General features: G+C 50.0%; 1 protein-coding gene across 1 annotated transcript; it reads left to right on the plus strand.

Moving 5' to 3' along the window:
- Positions 1–18940: 18940 nt before the first annotated feature.
- LOC306655968 (olfactory receptor 9S13-like) lies at positions 18941–19890 on the plus strand (the record flags this gene model as incomplete). Its single annotated transcript, XM_079130728.1, is given in 2 exon segments — positions 18941–18950; positions 18953–19890. Coding segments are annotated over 2 exon segments (948 nt in total).
- Between the last annotated feature and the right edge of the window lie 1773 nt (positions 19891–21663).

Consider the following 21663-nt stretch of genomic DNA (forward strand, 5'->3'; position numbering starts at 1 on the left):
ATAAAGACCCTGGGCAGCCAGGGCCACGCGTGATTTTCTCCGGCTCCCTACCCCTACCCCAGGGTTGGGAATTTCACCCAAGGGCCAAATTCTAATAAAGCTTGTTTCACCACTTTCTACCCAATTTTATTTGGCGGCTAACCATGCCCCGAGCTTACATTTGGTGCTGAAACCTGGGAGGGTTTTTGGGTGGGTTGAAGCCCACCCCTCCCTCAGAAGAACCAGAAGATTCTGTTCCTTTCTGCTCAGTTCTGCTCCACTCTGTTTCTCTTTACCCAGCATCACACAGGGTAAGTGCCCTAAGGTTTTCCATTTACCATTCCAATTTTTATTCTCTTTTCCGCAAGGGGTCTGTCCGTTGTGGACCACAGACACCCCCGCCCATTCCACTCGGGCTCTGGTCACCGTGAAGACGTCCCGGCCTCCAGTTAGCCCCCCATTTATTCCGTTCCAGACCCCCCAAAAGTCAAGACATTTGGCTTTTGGGCCGTCCGCCGTTTTTCCGGTGTGCACGAGCTGATATCTGAAATCAGGACGCCTTTCTTGCTTCTGCACACCTATCTGGGTGGAGTTGGACGGCTAATGGGAAATACCGGGAGCTCATCGGACCCCAAAGCTCCTTTGGGCTGTCTCTGCCGTACTTTGACTAAACTGGGACTTCCCCAAAACGAAAGCCGTAAGCAGCTAGCTTTTATTCGACCGTGGCCGGGCCTCAGTATGTTTTAGATCTCGAGAAGGCTCCCAAAGGGCGCGCAGGACCATTCCAAGCTTTCCATTTTGGACTTTGGCGCTCGTCCCGCCCCTTCCGCTACCTGTCCCTCCACCCAAGGTCTCCTCGCAGGGCTGGTCCCAAACCCCGCCCCCTCCATGCTCTGGCCAGAATTCCCCTCTCTTCCTGTCCTCCTCCTCCTCCTCCTCCTCCTCCTCCTCCTTGGCACAAGCCTACGTTCCTCCTGCGGTCGCAGCTCCTCTTCCTCCTCAGAGCCCTCCCACCTCCCCCCTCCCCCGTCAGAACGTCCCTCGGCCCGCCTGTTCCCTCCTCCTGTTCGCACTAACACGCGACTTCATCAGACCCTCCCACCGGTGGCCTAACCCAGAGCTTCTTTGGCCTCTCCGGGAGGTGGCTGGTGCAGGGGGCCTTGTGCCAATCCAAGTTCCATTCTCACTCAGGGTCTTTCTCTGCTGATCCCTCTACTTAGATTAAGGAATTTAAGTATCTCACCTGGCCCGATGTTCATCATTCTTTCTTCTACGCTCACTCCAGACGAGCGAGCCCGCATCCAACAGGCACACAGGACCTCGCTGACCAAGCCCATTTAACGGACATAACTCTACCCACAGGGGCAGCAGCGGTTCCAATAACGAGCCAAACTGGAGCTACCAGGAAGGCCGGCAGGGCCACCGTCACTGTGCTCGCACGTCCCACACCTCCTAGCAGGCCTGCCCGCAGCCTCCAATAAGGTGGCAAACTCTGATACACCGCGGGAAGTTACCAGCACCCAGAGGAGAACCCAGCCTTACTCTTAACCGCCTCATGGAGGCCCGTACTCGATGTACTAAGCTGGACCTGACCTCCCCCTGGGGCTGCAGAGCTAGAACCCACCTCATTTCCCAATCAGCCCCTGATATAAGGGAAAAGCTGAGGAGGAACCTCAGACCCCTCTCAGGCCTGGTGAAAGTGGCCTTCAAAGTCTATAATGCCCGAGAGGAATCAGCGGAACTGGCCAGGCAGGCTCGTTTACAGAAAAAGGTGACACTCCAACCCCACGCCTCGGTAGATGCCCTGTGGCCTGCGGCTCCAGCGAGAGCTTAAAAGGGAGGCCAGCACTCCTCTCCGCCAGGGGCTTGCTTCAAGTGTGGATGCGAAGGTCACTGGGCTCATCAGTGTCCAAACCCACAGCCCCCCACCAGCCCATGTCCTGCCTGCAAACAAGGAGGACACTGGAAGAGTGACTGCCCTATGGCCAGTCCCTCCCTGGCGCCTCTACACAGGGGTGTGGCCAGCCGAGCGGTCCCTTCCCATGAGCTCTTGGGATTCATGGGAGACTGAAGGAGCCCGGACTCGGGGACCCCCATCACCCTCGCCGAGCCCAGGGTAACGCTCCAGGCAGCGGGTAAGTCCATAACTCTCCTTGTGGACGTGGGGGCCACCGATTCTGTCTTGCCTGCCCACTCTGGGCCTTTATTTCCTTCCCAGGTTTTGGTTATGGGAATTGACGGGAACCCTCCTTCCCAAGCAGAACAGCTAGATTAGCCTGTGCCCTGGAGGGACACCCTTGTACACACTCCTTCCTGGTCATTCCCTCCTGTCCTGTCCCCCTCCTAGGAAGAGATGTTCTCCAACCCCTAGAATCCACCCTACAGCTCCTTCCCAGGCACACTGCTAGTGCTGACCTTCTCCTACCTCTGGTTCTTACTCTCTCTAGCGCCCCCACACCACCTACCCTACCACTGCCCCCAGACCTGGTCGACCCCCAAGTCTAGGACACCTCCAAGCCAGGCATAGCCTCCCACCACAAGCCAGTCCCCATCCAACTGAGACCTCAAGCTGTTTCCCTCACGTCCCCAGCTTCCAATCTCCCATACTCACAGGGAAGGACTTAAACCCATTAGAGACTGGTTGCTTACTCAGGGACTCCTCATCCCTACTGCCTCCCCCGTAACACCCCCATACTGCCAGCACGTAAGCCCTCAGGAACCTATCGCGGGGTCCAGGACCTCCGCCTAATCAACGAGGCAGTTATTCCCATCCACCCCGTGGTTCCTGACCCTCACACCCTTCTTCCCACATCCCCCTTCTACCACCCACTTCACGGTCCTGGATCTCAAAGACGCGTTCTTTACGGTTCCCCTCCACCCTGACGCCTACTACCTCTTTGCCTTCACATGGGAGGATCCTACTTCCTTTAGGTCTCAGCAGCTGACATGGACGGTTTTACCCCGAGGCTTCCGGGACAGCCCCCAGCTCTTTGGGAAAGGCCTGGCTCAGGATCTGGCTACTGGGACTTGGGAGAGAGCGCACTCCTACAATATGTGGTGACCTCCTCCTATGCAGCCCGTCCCTCAAGGCCTCCCAGACCCACACTGCCCAGCTCCTCAACTTCCTGGGGTCTCGGGCTATCGGGGCTCTCCAGCCAAAGCCCAGCTCACCACCGCTTCAGTCACATATTTGGGCATGCTCCTCACTCCCACCTCTGAGAGGCTCACTACAGACAGAACCCAAGCCCTGCGTGCCTTACAGCTGCCAGAAATGGCAGATTACATCCTCTCCTTCCTGAGTCTGGCTGGCTTCTTCAGGCACTGGGTCCCCAACTTTGCGCTTCTTGCCAGAGCCCTTCATCAGGCAGCAAAGGAGACCCCTCGTGGGCCCCTGGCCTCCCGGGATGATAGCTAGCTCTTCTCACAAGCTCAGGGATGCGCTCATCCTCCCCTGCTCTCTCTGCCCAGCCCTAACCATCCTTTCCACCTCTTCACAGATGAAAAACAGGGTGTAGCCACTGGCCTCCTCGCACAGCCAACTGGACCTTCTCACAGACCGGTGGCATCTCTCCAGGCAGCTTATTCCACGGTTCGTGGGTGGCTACCATGTCTCTGAGCACTGGTGACAGCAGCTGAGCTAACTAAGGAAGCTCTAAAGCTCACCCTACTCCAACCAATAACTGTGTTTTCCACCCATCGACTGCAGGACCTCTTCAGCCATAGATCCCTTCCCTCCTGAGCCCATCACAGATTCAAGAACTCCATCTCCTTTTTACAGAAAACCCCACCATCACTCTCTGTTCTCCTCTCAACCCTGCTGCACTTCTCCCACTGTCCCCTCCTCCCTCTTTCTTGTCCACGGGTGCTGGAGGCCCTCACTCACCCCGTGAGGACCTCTTCGATTACCCACCCCCTCACTTGACCCAGCCATTTTTGTAGATGGCAGACATGTGCTGGGTACAGATGGGCGCCGTAGAGCCGCTCACACAGTTGTCGCCACCGCCTCAGTTCTGGAAGCCACTTGCCTTCCAGAAGGGCCCACTTCCCCAAAAGCCCAACTCTGCTCTGATCAGGGCTCTAGTTTTATCCAAAGGTGAACAGTCGACATCTACACAGACTCCAAACATGCCTTCTGGATTGCTCGCTCACACTCGGCTACTTGGAAGGAGCATGGATTTCTCACATGAAGGGGTCACCAGTGGTGCCTCCATCCTCATTGAGCAGATTATTCCCAGATTCGGACTTCCTGCACCCATCCGGTCAGACCACGGTCCAGCCTTCACCTCCCAGGTTGTCCAGCTAGTCTCCAAAAGCCTCAACATCACCTGGGGACTCCACGCTCCCTACCGACCCCAATCCTCGGGTAAGGTGGAAAGGGCCAACGGCATTCTCAGGGACCGCCTCACTACACTTGCTGTTGAACTTAGACCTTCCTGGCCCAATCTCCTTCCATTGGCCCTCACCCGAATCCAGGCAGCCCCTAGGGCCCCTCGGGCCTCAGCCCCTTTGAGCTACTCTGTGGGCGCCCTTTCCTAATTAACCAGAACTTCCCAATCACCCCTTCTCCTCTAGCATCTCATCCATCCCACCTCACGCTCTTGCACAAGCTCCCGAGAGAGCACACAGACCGCTACCTTCCAGCACCTTCCACAGCCTCGTCTCCAGCTGGACTGCAAACTGAATCGGCCATCGTTCCTCTCCAACCGGGCGATGCAGTTTTGCTCCAAGAATTACATCCCCAATCGCTACAGCCTCGCTGGACTGGACCTCACACAGTTATGCTTACACCCCAACAGCGGCCAGACTTCTGGGCCACTCCCCTTGGTACCAAGTCTCCTGCCATATATGGAGGGTACCCCTACAATGCCTGTAAAAGACATTTCCCAGAGCCCCGCTGGGGGAGCGCAATAAGAATCAACATCAAAGACCCCAGGGCCCCAAGATGGGCCTCAGGGGTTGACGGTAAAGTTCACACAGGGCCAACAGCCAGCCGACCCCTGGCTTCACTTAGAATCTGAGTGCTTATACTCGGGTAATTCCTCAGTTCACCTAACCGTTCAGGAACAGGAAAAGGAGACCCAGCGCCAGCTCAGCGCAGCTGCACAGCCTCAGGCTAACCCTTCCTCGTGGCTTACTCCGGTTCGTCAAGGTCTCCATCTCTCCAGAGTCAATGACATTTCGGATTGCTTTCTCTGCGGATTTGGACCAGACCCCCCAACGGCCGTTCCTATGAGTACCCTCCTTAACACTTCCTAAACCTCAAGGAACCCCCTCTTCACCTTTGGAGGGGTTCCCCTTTATCACAATTCCTCAGGAAACTTTGCTTACTGTTACGCTTCCTCTAACCGAACCATGCAAGTCTCCTCTCCAATATTTGCCCCTCCAGGATTCCTTTTCTGGTGCAATGGCGCTCTGACCAAAGAATTAGGTGCCAATATGCCCTTTGCTTTCTGTGTGCCCTCTATTTTAGTTCCTCAGTTGGCACTATATAGTGAAGCTGAATTAATCTGGCTTTCTCAGAATCCCACCCCTAGTGTAAAACGGGCCATTTTTCTACCGGTGGGTGGTCGGCCTCTCCCCAGCCTCCTCGCTTGTGGCCTCTGGGTTGGGAGCAGGAGGACTTGGTTATGCAGTCAGCACCACCCAAGAGCTGGAACAGTAACTCCAGGAGGCAGTGGAGGCATCTGCTGCCTCCCTGGCATCCTTACAAAGACGGATAACATCTATTGCTCAAGTCTCTCCACAGAACCGCCGAGCGCTAGGTCTTCTGACAGCAGACAAAGGGGGACACGTCTGTCCTTAAGGGAAGGATGCTGCTATTACATCAACGAAACTGGACTGGTCAAAAAGAACGTCGAAACTCTCCGACATCTGAGTGAAAGGCTGAAGCAACATCAATCACATGACCCCTGGCCAGGATGGCTGACCCCTACCCTTACTCCCCTATTTGTGACAGGATTTCTGCTAATGATTGCTCCCTGTTCTCAGGTTCTGCATGAGTGAGGTTGCCAGGGCGACACACAACCAGATGCTCCTGCACTCTTATAGCCGCCCCCCACCGACCTAGAACCCAAACCTTTCCCCACGACGCCCCAACATGCAGGAAGTAGCCAGATGGACTCTGGCGCCCTATATCACCAGAAAGGTCAGGATGTTAGGTCGGAATTTGGGCGACTGTAGGAGAGAGGGCGGAGCAACTGAGAGGAAGGGCAGCGGGCCAAACGGTGATCAATCAAACGGTCAAGAAAACTCCACTGACACTTAACTCCACCTGCTGACCCTTAACTCCCCTGACCCTTAACTCCACCTGTTGACCCTTAATTCCCCTGACCCTTAACTCCACCTGTTGACCCTTAATTCCACCTGTCACTCAGCAGGACCACCGCCCATTCCAGCTATAAAGACCCCGGGCAGCCAGGGCCACGCAAGATTTTCTCCGGCTCCCTACCCTTACCCCAGGGGCTGGAATTTTGCCAGAGGGCCAAATTCTAATAAAGCTTGCTTGGGCCGCTTTCTGCCCAATTTTATTTGGCCACTAACCATGCCCCAAGCTTACAAAGACCCATGGTGCAGAATAGAGGACACAGAGACAAACCTACATAAATATAGACAGGGGTGCCATAAACAAACATTGGAGTAAGATAGTTTCTGTAACCAATAGTTTTGGGACAACTGGAAATCCATGTGTATCAAAATGAAACCAATCCCCTACCCCTCACCCTGCACAAAACTCAACTCAAAGTGGATCAAGGACCCAGGCAATAGACCAGAGAGTCCATGCCTACTAGAAGAAAAAATTAGGCCCAAATCTCCATCACATCGCCTTGGGAATCGAATTCCTCCATAAGACTCCTAAAGTGCTAAAAGTAAAATCAAGAATCAATACATGGAATGGAATCCAACTATAAAGCTTCTTCACAGCAAAGGAAACAATCAAGATCATGAACAGAGAGCCTACAGAACGGATGAAAATCTTTGTCACCTGCACCTCAGATAGAGCATTAATCACCAGGATAGATGAGGAACTCAAAACATTTGACACCATAAAAACAAATAACCCAGTCAATAAATGGGCTAAGGAACTGAACAGACACTTCACAGAAGAAGAAATATGGTCAACAAATATATGAAAAAATGTTCAACGCTACTAGCAATTAGAAAAATGCAAATCGAAACTAATATTTCACCTCACACCAGTCAGAATGGCAATTATCAAGAATATAAATAAGAATAAATGTTGGTGAGACCGTGAGGGAAAAGATACACTCATACATTGCTGGTGGGACTGCAAATTGGTTCAACCACTCTGGAAAGTAGTATGGAGATTCCTCAGAAAACTTGGAATGTAACTACCATTTGACCCAGTTATCCCAGTCCTCAGAATATACCTAAATGACATAAAGTCAGCATACTATAGTGATGCAGCCACATCAATATTTACAACAGCTCAACTCACAATAGTTAAACCATGGAGCCAACCTGGGTGCCCTTCAACAGATGAATGGATAAAGAAAATGTGGTATATATACACAATGGAATATTACTCGGCCATAATGAAGAATGAAATTATGGCATTTGCCAGTAAATGGATGGAACTGGAGAACATCATGATAAGTGAAATAAGCCAATCCCCCTCCAAAAAAAGGTCAAATGTTCTCTCTGATATGTGGATCCACACAATAAGAGGGGGATAGAAGTTCATTGGATTGGACAAAGGAGAATGAAGGGAAGGGAGGGGGACAGGAATGGGAAAGACAGTGGAATGAATCAGACATAACTTTGCTCATATATGAATACATGGCCAGGGTAAGTCAACATCATGTACAACCACAAGAATGGGAACTTGTACTCCATGTGTGTATGATATGTCAAAATATACCCTCATGTGTAACTGAAAAAGAACAAATAAAAAAATTTAAAAAGAAGGCACAATGCTGATGAACTTTATTTCATTTAATTTTAGAGTAACAAATACGTATGCAGTTGTGAGATACAGATCTATTATGCTCTTCACCCATTTTCCACAGTGGTAATATCCCAGAAAAATAAGTACCTATCACAATCAGGAAATGAATTACTAAATACTAGGGACCTAATTCTTTCATTTTGGGCTTGTGTTTATATTTAGTTTTGTATGTTTAGTTAATGGAGAAACTAAGGACACCAAATTTGGATTTTTGAAAATTATATTTGTGCAGTTTTGACAGTGATTTGTGTCACCCTCAAAACAACCAAGATAGAGTTCCACTGCAGATGTGCCCTGGGCTGCCCTCCAGTAGTCACGGACATCCTCTGTTCTCAACCTCACTAGCACTTAGCAGCTACTGGTTTCCTCTTCTGCATGACATGCCATTTCATGTATGTTACTTAAGTGGAACCATATATTACATTTTGAGAATGGCATACTTCACTGAGTATAGTTCCATGAAATCCAAACAACTTTTTGCATATGTCAATAGTATTAAATGGTACAGAGGAACCAGAACATATAGAAATGTGAACTTCTAAGTAATCTTATATATAGTGAACTTAATAGACTCACTGACTAATTCTGAGTTTTTAGGATTATTTTTCTATATGCAGTCATGTCACCTGCATATAGTCTTTTAAATTCCTTTTAAAAAACAATGTATAACATTTCTTTCTCTTGACTTATTGCAATGGCTGAATTCCCAGTACTATTTAAAATAAAGAGGACAGATTATTGCCAGTCTCAGGTGAAAACACTCAATCATGCACCATTAAGCATGATTTCACCTACAGGTTTTTTTTTGTTTTTTTTTTTTTGTTTTGTTTTGTTTTTTTGTAGATGTTCTATATCAAGCTGAGAAAGTTCTTCTCTATTTCTGCTTTACTGAGAATATTTGTCCTGAATGCACTTTCAAAGTCCAGCAATTGACTTTTTTACGACAAATAATATGATCATAAATTTTTCTTCTCTATCTTGTTGATATGTTGAATTACATTGATCAATTTTTGAATGTTGAACCAGCCTTGGACACCAAGAATAAACTATGCTTAATAATAAAGCTGTATAATTGCCCTTATTCATTGTGGGATTCAATTTACTAATACACTGTTGAGGATTCTGATGTCCCAATTCATATACTATATTGATTTGTTTCCTTTTTTCTACTATTTTTAATCTGGTTTGGGGCTCTTAATACTAGGTCCATGGATGAATTGGAAAGGACTCCATCTTATTTTTAGAAAAGGTAGTAGAAATTTGTTATCCAATATGCAAAGATGTGAATGAATAATAGACATATGATTAAATTTTTATTTTTTCTTATTTAATAGGCCTAAAAAATGAATTTATTCAGAAAGTAGTAAGAGCATGTAATCAATTATACACATCCTCACACAAGTGCATGTAATTGAATACATTGCTGTTAATATAGTGAACATTCTATTGTGTTTTTAATTACATATGTGTATAGTGCATACACATGTTTACACACTCACCTTATCACATATTAAGTCTAAACACACCTATGGAGTAAAAGTAAAGGAGATATACCACACTTAAACTGATTTTTAAAAGTGAAAGTATCTGTATTAATTTCAAACACCACAGATTTCTAGTAGAATTGGAGACTCAACCTCTCTCTCTCTCTCTCTCTCTCTCTCTCTCTCTCTCTCTCTCTCTCTCACACACACACACACACACACACACATGGACAAATCCAACAGGTAGATAATCCATAAGGGTATAGTTCAATTCTTACATTATAGAAATCATACAATGTTCATTCTTAGACCACAATGAAATTAAATGAGAAATCAGGAAGAGAAAGATAGCAGGAAAATCCCAAACTACATGATTAATACACCCTTCCATAAATCATGGGTCAAAGAAGAAATCTCAAGATAGATAGATTTTTAAACACTTTTAACTCAGTGAAAATGCAACCTATCAAAATTTGTTGGTTGTAGTGAAAGTATTGCTTGGAGGGAACCACAGAACATTTACTGAACATGTTGGAACATAAAAAAGATCTAAGACCAATCCTCTATGTTTCCACCTTAGGAAGTAGAAGAAGAGCAAATTAAATCCAAAGTGGAAGGGAGGAAATAATTTTAAATAGAATACACAAATAAAATCTAAAATAGACAATTAATAGAGAAATCAAGGACACCAAAACCTGGTTCTGTGAAAAGATCGATAAAACTGATAACCCTCTAGATAGCCTGAGAAGAAAAGCCAAGAGGAGAGGAGACACAAATGACTGATGCTGGAACCGAAGGAGAAAACATCAGTGCACCCCCTGGAAATTAAAAGGTAAATAAAGGAGCATGCGAACAAGCCCAAGACATCGGCACCTAGAGGAAATAGACCAAGTCCTCGAAAGGCAGAATCTGAGAAATTCACACATGAGATACAGAATAGACTGTAATCTATTCAAGCAATGACTTTCCAAAACAGAAAACTCAGGTCCAGATGGGTTCACAGGTGAAGTCTACCGGATATTTAAGGAAGAGATTGTGCCAATTCTCCACGACCTCTCAGAATATAAAAGCAGACAGAATACTCCTAACCTATTCTATGAAACCAGCACACTGCAAGAAAAAGAGACATATTAATATCTCTCATGAGAAAAATCCCACAAAGATTCTCAGTAAAATATTACCAAATCAAATCCAACAATACATAAAAAGAGTTATGTGACATGACCAAGTAGGATTTATCTCATGATTCAAGACTGGTGCAACATTCAAAAAGCAATTACTGTGATGTATACACTCTAAGAGAAAAATCACATGATCATATCAACGTATGTAGAGAAAGCATTTGGCAAAATACAACACTGATCCATGACAAAAAGAAAACTCTCAGTAAACTAAGAATAGAAAAAAAATCTTTCTTAACAAATAATTTCTACCAAAAACAAAAAAACTTGACAGCATCATAGTTTAATAGTGAAGCATGCCCATAATCCCAGTAACTCAGGAGGCTAATGCAGGAGGATCACAAGTTTGAGGCCAACTTGGGCAACTTAGCAAGATCCTGTCTCAAAGGAAAAATTAAAAAGGACTGGGGATATGGCTCAGTGGTAGAGCACCCCTGGGTTCAGTCCCCAGCCCCAAACCCCAAAATATGGAGAAACTAGGAGCTTTCTCCAAAAAGATTAGGAAAAAGGCTAGGATGTCTCCTTTCACCTCTGCCTGTCTACATCATACTAGAAGTCCTGGCCAATGCAATAAGACATGAAAGGGAATGAAAGGTATACATTTTTTGATTTAAAGAATTCCTTTTTCACAGAAGACATGATCATTGTGTAGAAAATTCAAATTTTGACTCCCAATCTCTGGAAAAAGACTGTGTTCACGAAGTCTCTCCATCAGGAATTCACTGACCATCTTGTGGGAACCCACACTGTGGGGGTCCTCTCAACCCGCGTGGATGAGAAAAGGGTTAACTGCCGGAGGATGATGTTGGCAGTTTTTCTATCTATTCCCCAAAAACTTATCTACTCAATAAACACACGAGAGCCAACGCTCTTTTTAAATGAGAAGGGGCGTGACGGGTCTGGCTATACCAGCTCTGGCCTCTGATGACAGCATGGTGTCGCCTGGCTCTCCTTTACTTATAACACACAGGTAAAGGGGTCAGGACTGGGAGGAGCTTCTTCTGTGATGGACAGGATAGGGTGGAGTTAGGGGAGCCATCCTCTTAGGGGGAAAATTCCAGAAGGAGACAGGGAACCACTCCCACGCAGTGCCACATGCTTCCCGGCAGTTCCTAGAAGCCAGGCCCCTGTGTCCCATGGCTCAACCTAGTCAGATTCTGCTAAATAAGGACAGCTTCCCATACCACACGAGAGTCTCTGTGCAGAGGACCCAGGCTCCAGCTGTGGAGCCACATAGGGTGTTTATACAAAACATAAAACAAATGAAACCTGTTAAAAAATAAATGAAATAAAAAATAAAAAGGAAGTTCCTCAAACTAATAAGCTAATAAACAATTATAACGAAGTTGCAGGATATGTGTTCATATACAAACGTTGGCTACTTCCCAACATGTGCCAAAAGTCAACAAGTACTCTTTGAAATTAAAATCACAATGCAATTTCCATAAGCACCACCTACAATGGAATATTTAGGTGTGAATCCAACAAATATATATAACATCTATTTGTGGAATATGCTGTCCAAAGAAATCAAAGAGTAAACAAATGGAGAGAGAGTGCATATTCATGGTAGCAAGACATATCATCTGCATGTCACTGCTTTCCAACTCAGTCTATAGTCCCACTGTGATCCCTGTCGAAGGCCCTCAAGCTGTCTTGTGGATGCAGCAGTGTGAATCTGGAATGTCCCCCACACGCGTGTGGGATCAAGAGGGCACACGTGACCTTAAGAATTTCCCCTCGACAGACAACGAGAGCTTTCGAAACCATAGAAAATGTCCAGGAGTCTCAGGCTCCTGAGCCAGGCTGGCTGGGGAAGGCTCCTCTCTCTTATGGCCAGTCCGTGAAGACTGGAGGAGGTGCCTGCTTCTTGAAATGTGAAGGACCAGTTCAAGATTCAAAGAACAGGACAACACCCAGGAAGAACGACACCACAGAGACAGCAACTTTCCAGGACACAACCCTGAACACTGAGACCCACAGACTGCCTGGCAAGGAATTGACAATCATTGTTCTCAGGGAAACTCTGGGCCGATTTTAATTTCAAAGAGTGAACACAGATGGAACACTGGACATATTTGGGAGGACAACTCATGAACAAAATCAAAAGTTTGATGGAGAGCCAGAAATCACCCAAAACAAAATCAGACAGACCTGTGGCTAAAGAAGACAACAAAAGGGAGAAAGGACGATTGAGAGCACCAAGAGCAGACTTGACCAAGCAGAAGGAAGGACGTGCAGACCTGAAGACAGGTAAGACAGGTCATACTTGGGGGATCAAATTAAGAGAATGAAGGGCAATGAAGAAAGAATAGTGCAGAACTGACGACACCCAGACAGTGACCATGTGGGTTTGGAACATGCTGGAAGTAGGAGCAGCAGAGAAGGGGCCGGAAGCTTGTGAAAGACCATCTGGCTGGGTCCAGGCATGCTCACATCTGAGCTGGGTGAGGAGCCCGCGTCCTGTGTGATCACACGCAACAGTGTAAACAGGCAGCCTGCTGAGGTCTCCCTAAGTAATGGGAATCTGTCTTGGGGACAAGGTTGTCCCCAAGAGCACTGGACTGGCAGACATCACAGTAAGATCGTCAGAAATCAAAGACAATCAGAGAGTTCTGAAAGCATTAAGATAAAAAGAGACCATGACATTCAAGGAAACCTCCATAAACTCCCAGTGGAGACCTCGGCAGGGACCCTGGCGACCTGCTGAAAGTGCTGAAAGAGGAAAAGCACCACTGCCAACACAAGACTGCCTGGAAAGAAGGCGGAAACGGAGTCCGTAAAAAGGGGACCGCGGAAGACAGATCAGCAAAATGGTGACGAGGAGCCCTCACCTCCGATCACTGACTTTAAACGTGAATTAACTGGAACCAGCACAGAGCCGCTGGGTGGCTGCATGGATGCGGTGATGAGGACCATCAGGAGCTGCCTGAGGAGGCCAGGGCTTGGGCAGCCACGGTGGAGTGCGCTCCCTGCCTGGGAACCTGGGAGAGGCGTGAGACCTGGAGAGACGGACCTCCTGTGCAGAACTGCACTGGGGACACAGAAGGACCCCACACGATGACAGAGTCGACCCACCAAGAAGGCATGCAACTGTGTGTGCCAAGCATCGGGACCCCCGAGTGTAAGACAAGCACGGCAAATCCGGAGGCAGAAGTAGAGAGCAACGTAAGGGCAGCAGTGGACTCAAACACCCTCTTCCCACCAGCAGGTCAGCCAGAAAGAAATTAAGGGAGCCCGGCCTTGAAGTGCACTTAGGAGTGAATGAACCCACATCATACAGACAGAGTTCCCCCATCAGCACCAGAATACACATTCTTCTCAAACACACCTGGAACATTCTCCAGGAGAGATCGTGTTCAGCCACAAGCTTAACACATTTAAGAAGTCCGCAATCAAATGTAGTATACCTTCCAGCAGCAGTGGTATGAAATTAGAAATCAGTAATGCAAGTAAAAATTGAAAATTTACAAATATGTGGAAATTAACCAATATCCTCTTGAATGTCCATTGGATTAAAAAATCAAGAGATATTTAAAAAATGCCTTTAGACAAACAAAAAATGGAAACCCAGTGTACATAAAACCTGTGGAATGCAACAAAAGAAGTTCTAAAAGGGAAGTTCATACTAATGAATGCCTATGTTAAGAAAAAAATCTCAAATAAGCAATCTCACTTATACCACAAAGAACAAAAATGGCAGCCAAATGAAGCCCGAAGTCAGTATAAGGCAGGAAATGGCAAAGATCAGAGCAGTGAAAACTGAAGTAAAGAAAACAAGAGAAAAAAATCAATAAAACTAGGAGTTGGTTTTCAAAAGAAAAAGAAAAATGACAAAACTCCACTGAGACTGAAAAAAATGAGATGATGCTCAGACAATTTAAAAACGGAAAGAGGAGACGTTACAGCTGATAAACAGAACATGGAGCATGACGAGATGTGTGATCTGCAGACCGGGACGTACCTGGAAGACGCTGGACCAGAGTGTGTGTGGCACATTAAGAGCTAGTCTATATCAGCACAAGAGGGTGAGGACCCCGATGTACAGCAGGAAGACAGTCACAGCTCCACCAAGAATATTTACTGAGGCACAGAGACTGACAAGGCCAGAGGTCCAGGTTCCAACCCTAGAGCCCAGGGCAGTGACAACAGATCACATATGGACATTTGGCATTAATGTCCTTTAATGGAGATAAGTCACGACTTCAGTGTCTTAGTCAATCTGAATACTTCCCGAGTGCCACGTGAGCTGTGGGTCTGCACTGGGCAGAAAGAGAGCTTACCCAGCCAGCGACACCAGGTGTCCCCAGAAAAGGATCCCAGAAACAGGAACGCAGAAGGCCAACACGTGTCTGCACCCAGGTGCAGGTGAGCTCACTGAAGTAGACATAGCTGGCCCATCAGGTGTGACAAGTGAGGAAGGTAAGAACAGGGCTCCTGAGAAATGACACCCACGGCCTCCTGGGCCACGTGCCAGTGGCAGAACAGACCCCTGGTTCTGGGGAGAAGAAACAGGAAATGGTCATGGAGCCTGCTGACAATCTCACAGCCCATGCTGCTACTACAGGAATCCAGCCACCAGGAACTCTGAGCACACCCAGGCCACCGTGGGGAAGAGTATGTGGGACTGTCCGTGGGTGCGAGAAGCACACCCACAGGAGAACTGCAGGAGGCACTCCAGCCATGCCCTGGCAGAAGGCGCCATAATCTATCATCAAGTCAAAGTTCCAAAGGCACCGTTATGGTTTCAACATTAGGTGTCCCCCAAAATCTCATGTATGAGAGAGTCAAAAAAGTTTAGAGGTGAAATGCTTGGGTTATGAGAGCCTTAACCTAATAAGTGAGTTAATCAGCTGATAAGGATTAATTGAGGGTGACTATAGGCAGGTAGAGTGTGACTGGAGGAGGTGGGTGACTGGGGGTGTGCCTTTGGAGTACATATTCTGTGAGCCGACTTTAATCTCTCTCCTCTCCTTCCTGGTGCCATGTTCTCATTGTGATCCTCCACCATGCCCTTCCATCATGATGTTCTGCCTCCCCTCTGGTCTAGAGCAACAGAGGTCTATGGATTGAGACCTCTGGAACCATGAGTCCCCAAACAAACATTCCTCCTCTAATAGTTCTTGTCAGGTCTTTGGTCACAGCAGTGGAAAACTGACTAAAACAGAGATTGGTCCTGAGAAGTGGAGTTGTTGCTGTGATGTACCTAACCATTTAGCTCAGAAGATTTTGGAGCTTTTTGGAATTTATGGGAGGAATTCTGAAAAGTTTAGAGATGCAAACTTGAAAAGTTTTAGATTGTTGTAAGAGGAGTTTAATAAGTGATTGGTTGAGAGTTCATAAAACCAGAATGCTGATAGGACTGTGAACAATAAAGAGAGGGCTCAGGAGGTTTTAGAGGACTCTTTTGGAAATTGGATTAGAGGCCATTCATGTTAATTCTGGTTTAAAAGTTGTCTGCATTTTGCCCATGTCCTGAAACTTTCTGTGAGACTTAATTTAAAGATGATTGACTTCTTAACCTAGTGGAAGAAATTTCTAGATAGCATAGCATTAAGGCAGTGACATGGATATTGCTGACAGCTTTTAGCCAAGTTTATTGTGATGATCAGGAGCAGAAAGCGAAGGAGAAAGTTTTGAAAAACTTCCAGTTGGGTCAGAAAACTACCAGTAAAACTGGGACTAGGGAAGTTATAGTTGTTAAAGACATCACTGCCACTAAAGAGACACTTCTAAGTACTTTACCCAGAGACAATAGGAAAGATGACTGAGGGTTTATCAGGTTTTGTCAAGACCACACCCATCCCAGGTTCAAGGAAGTAAAAGTAAAAGTTCCTTTGAGAAGAGACCAGGGGGGCCCTCTGCTTGCACAGGGGCATAGGAAGCTGTCTCACCATGCTCAGCCACCCAGGCACTCAGAACCTGCAGCAACGGTGGTCTCTGGAGGCTTGGCTACTACTCCAGATGGCAGAGACCTTGGAGTCAACCACACGGTGCTGGTCTTGCAGGATTGCAGGATGCTGGAGTTAGGGGGTCATGGAGGCTTCCACCAAGATTTCAAAGAAAGACCTGGGAGGTGAGGCAAAGTGCAAAAGGGTCTGAGTCCCTGTGTGCTGCTGTTTATAAGATGACACATGGAGATGTGAGGAGGGAATCAAAGTTGCAGTGGAGACCCTCATGATTAAGAAAAGCCAGTCACAGGGAATGTCTGCCTAGGAAAGGTGCAGGAATGGAGCAGAGATAGGCCAACAGAGGGACCACGCCAGCTGCAACCAGCAAAGTCACGTGGGTGGAGCGCCGCGCCACCAGCCCATTGCAGAGAACACGACACCACGTGCCCCAGATGCTGCATGTGGCGCTACAGGATCTGTCTGCCCAGCTGGATTTTGGACTTGCTTTGGTCCTGTCCCCTCTTTCTATGTCCCCATTCTTCACATGGAAATGATTACCCTGATTAATGGTTATATATTAGATATCTGTAACTTGGTTTTGATTTCTACAGGGGCCACAATGAAACTTTGCCTTGAATCTCAAATCATCCAATCTTTGGATGTGGACATTTGGGAAATACTGGAATTGATAAGATGATGGGGAGTCTTGAAAGTAGACTAAATATATCTTGCATGAGGCTTAGGGGGCCAAGGAGAATGTTGTGGTTTCAATATTAGTTATCCCCCAAAAGCTCATGTGTGGGATAGTGGTCGTGGGTCATGATGGCAGGAGAAGCCGCAGGCGTGTGGGGACAGGGCCGCTGCACCACAGGAGGGGCTTTCTCACCTCCATCACTTCTTACTTGCTTGAATTCCTGACCATGAACTCGTTTTGGATTTCAGAGAGAGATCCAAAGACAGAGACAGAAAGTGGGGGATCGTTAGACATTCGTGTAAAAAAGAAGAAGAAGAACAGTAATTAGCAAAGGTAATTTAAGGTGACCTACTCCAACTCCTGACTGCCCCTGAGGGTGAGGAACGGCGGGTCACAGGGCCAGCACAGGGCAGTCGCCAGGCAGGGCAGAGCGGGCTTCCCACATCACCTCCCTCACACCACGGCCAGGACGGAGCAGAAGGGAGGGCTGGGGGTCAGAGGTCACAAGTGCCACACCCAGGGCAGCGATTCTTAGAGGGACCCTGGACACAAGGTCCCTCTGAGCCGTCTGGGTCCCTCCAGGGTCCCTGATGACCCAGCCTTCCTGCCGCCCCATCGGGAGATGATGAGGTGACAAAGATGGGCCACAGCCCTGTAGCTCTGGGGCCCAGGGAGTTGGAGTCCCAGCATGCAGAGGCCCAGAGCCTCCCTAATTGGCCACTGGAGGCTTCAAGTTCCAGCCCTGCCGGGTACATGGTGACCCCAGGTGCAGGTGCCTTCCCACGCTGCCCAGCGACAGCGACAGGAGAGGAGGTACTGAGGCTCCACAGACGGGGAGCCTGCTGCAGAACACGCCGGACCAGAGCCGCCCTGGACCTGCTCGGCCTCAACACCTCGCTCCATGCTCAGGAGCTCACGGCCCAGCTGCAGAGGACAAGGGAACGCAGCGTGGCCCTCGCTGTCCCAGCACAGACCTGGCTCAGCACGGGGACCCTGGGAGCACGGTGGCTGGCGGCGTGACCATGGGCCAGTCCTCACCCCACCTGGACAGGTAAGGCCAACGCACCACCTGCTCAGGGCTGCCTGGAGGAGGAGACCATGAGCGGGCAGGCAGTGGGGCCGTGCACACAGTAAGCACTCGGGTGGCCTCACGGGCAGAGAGGCAGAGGCCACTCTCCTGTCCTCCACCTGGTGGCTGGGAGCAGTGCCCGGGAGCCTCGGCCTGAAACACATCCTGGCACACCTTGCTAAGCACAGGCTCCGACCCTGCAGCCTGGGGCCACAGCCTGCACCTCCACCAGCTCCCAGGGCCAGCGACGCGGCGGGTCAGGACCACTGTCCGCAGGAGGCCAGGGCTAGTGGGCAGGACAGGCCATCCCGTCACTCCACACTCAGCTTCCCAGGGGCCAGGCGCCCCCCACCCCATGGCCAGCTGCTCACTGCACTGAGCCCAGGACGGCCCTGCGTCCTTGCACGCTGGACAGAGCGGCTCTGTCCCTCTTCCCACATGACTCAATGAACTTGGCCTTGGGTTGGACATTTCCAAGTATCTTCGGCTCATCACAAGGACGAGCTATGCGGTCAGTGTGGGCACTGCCCAGGGTGTTCAAGAAGGCTCTGGTTCAGGGTGCAGCAGGGCACAGACACGTCTCGGTAGGTCCATGAGATGCGTGACCCTGGGACAGTGACCTGCTGCACCTCACTGCCTCCACCGCCCTCCCTGCCTGCTGTCCCAGCTCAGGGCCATGCCCGCCCACAGCAGGGGAACCTCTCGGCGCTGCCCTTGCGGGAGTTTGTGCTGGAGGGGTTCAGAGGAGGTGTGGAGGTTCAAGCCCTGCTCTTTGCCGTCTTCCTGGCCCTGTACGTGGTGACCGTCCTGGGCAACGTCACCATGATCGTGGTCACCACCCTGGATGCCCGCCTGCACTCCCCCATGTACTTCTTCCTCAGGAACCTGTCCTTCCTAGACCTCTGCTACTCCTCCACCATCGCCCCCAACGCCCTGGCCACCTTCATCTCCTCCTCCAAGGCCATCAGCTTTGGGGGGTGTGCCACCCAGCTATTCTTCTTCTCCTTTCTTGGTACCACTGAGGCGATACTTCTGGCAGTGATGGCCTATGACCGCTTCGTGGCCATCTGCAGCCCCCTGCAGTACCCTGTGACCATGTGTCCTGTGACATGTGCCCGCCTGGTGCTCGCAGCCTACTGTGGAGGCTGCCTCAACGCCATCACAGAGACCAGCCTCACCTTCCAGCTGCCCTTCTGCAGCTCCAACCGCATCGACCACTTCTTCTGTGACGTGCCCCCCCTGCTCCGGCTTGCCTGTGCCAACACGGCTCTCAACGAGCTGGTCATGTTCGGCCTCTGCGGGCTCATCCTTGTGGGTGCAGTACTAGGGATCTTCGTCTCCTACGGCTACATCGCAGTGACCATCCTCAGGATGCGCTCGGCATCTGGGCGACACAAGCTCTTCTCCACCTGTGGGTCCCATCTGACCGCCGTGTCCCTGTTTTATGGAACTGGTTTTGTGATGTACGGCCAGCCAGGAGCCGTGGAGTCCATGGAGCAGGGCAAGGTGGTCTCTGTCTTCTACACCCTGGTCATCTCGATGCTCAACCCCCTCATCTACAGCCTGCGGAACAAGGACGTGAAGGACGCACTGAGCAGGCTGGGACAGAGGCCCACAGCAATGTGAGGTATCGCAGCCGGAGAGAGACGGTGTCCAGGGCACTGGTGGAAAAGCTCCAGGGAGACCCTGCTCATGCAGACAGACCTTGTGTTCCGAGTCCTAATTTCTCCTTTCCTTTTTGCTTTCTCTGTCAGTCCATCCCTCCCTCCCTCCACCCACGAATCCATTCTGTCATGAAAGCGTTCATGGCTCAGGCCTTGTTAAATACAAGGTGTCATGTTCTTTGCCCCCAGAGAGCACTGCTCCCGAGACTGAGCAGACCTGGCCATTCCTGCCGACTGGGCAGGCGGAGGCCTGAGCACAGCATGGAGCTGGTGCCGGCGTCCTCCAGGGCCTTCCCTTTCCTCCACCACTGAATGTCCCTGTGCCTCTTGCAATGGGACTGTGAAGAGGCTGCAGGCTGCACTGACTTCAGGTGTCTCCAGCCAGTGCAGGAGAGCTCTGAAGACCACGCTACCCTGGTCACCAGCAGAGCTGCTGCCTCTGCCTCCTCCCTGTAGTGATGCTGGGCCTCCCCCTGCTGGCCTCTTGTGAGGCTCCTCCTGGGCCTGGCCCCAGGATATCCCCTCACCACCAGCTTCTGACATGAATCTTCCAGACCCGGTCTGCTTGCCAGTAGCCCCAGAAGAGTGTGCTTTGCCCACAAAGGCCGCAGAGCCAGGACGGGGCTCTTTGCCCACAAGGGCCGCAGAGCCAGGACGGGGCTCTGGTAGCTGCAGCCAAGTGGAGGTGAGGAAGGTGGTGCGCTGTCTTGGTGGGCAGCACAGCCCACCAAGCCTGCTGTCTCCGGTGCTGGCTGACAGGATGGACCTCCGACCACCCCCATCCTCATCCCTCGCACACCCTGGTCTCCAGCCCCTGGCCCTAATTGAGACCTATCAACCACCCACTGCCCCAGCCACCACCAGCGATCTGTCCTCCTGCAGGATGCTGTGTCCCTGCTGGGGTGGGTGGGACCTGCCCCGGGTCCCTGCCCCAGCCTGAGCCTCCTCCTCAGGGTCCTGCCCGCGGGGGCCCCACAGCGGGCGGGTGAGCGCTGCTCCCAGTCAGCTCATCTCCAAGTGTCCAGGTCTCCACCGGCTCCCGCACCCACCCGCTCAGCTTCCGCACCTCTGCTTGGGACCTGTCTGATGTCAAAGTCTTCTGTTTCTTTTCTTTGCTGACATCTCTGCGTCTTGAATGGCGGGCTGCTCGTGTTTCCTCTCCCCTGAATTCCTCCCTCCACCCCTTTCTCTTCTGCGCCTCCTCATACATCTTGTCGACCCATGTGTCTTTTTGAGTTGTTTAGTTCTACGTGAGGACAGAACTCACTGTGGTCTGCCCTCCTCCCCTCCACACGCCCTCCCTCCTCTGCCGACCGTTCTGCTGTTTGTGCACTTACTTTTGCTCCGGCTCTGGATGCACAGGGCGCAGAGATGCACCATGGTGTGGTCAGTGTGTACACAGGACCGTGGGGCCGGGCCCGCTCCACACCTCCCTCCCTCCCTCCATCCACCTCATCTGCTCCAAGGATCTCTCTTCTGTTCTTTGTGGTAAGTGAGTGGAATGTGCCCGTGTGGCTTATGCCATCTTAATATAAAGTGAGGAAAGAAATAAATGGCCCTCCCTCTGTCTTCCTTACTGGCGTGGGTTTAGCCTAACACTGCGGCTGGCATCCCAGGTATGGAAGCATCAGCCCCGGCCTGCATCGGTCAGCAAGGCTGGTCCGGCCTGGGAGGAACAGCTTCTCAGTCCAGGGGTGGCTGCTTGCAGACTCAGGTTGACCGCTGGCGGGGCACA

This window comes from Sciurus vulgaris (assembly GCF_902686455.1).
Source record: "Sciurus vulgaris genome assembly, chromosome: 3".
In the NCBI taxonomy this organism is placed as follows: domain Eukaryota; kingdom Metazoa; phylum Chordata; class Mammalia; order Rodentia; family Sciuridae; genus Sciurus; species Sciurus vulgaris.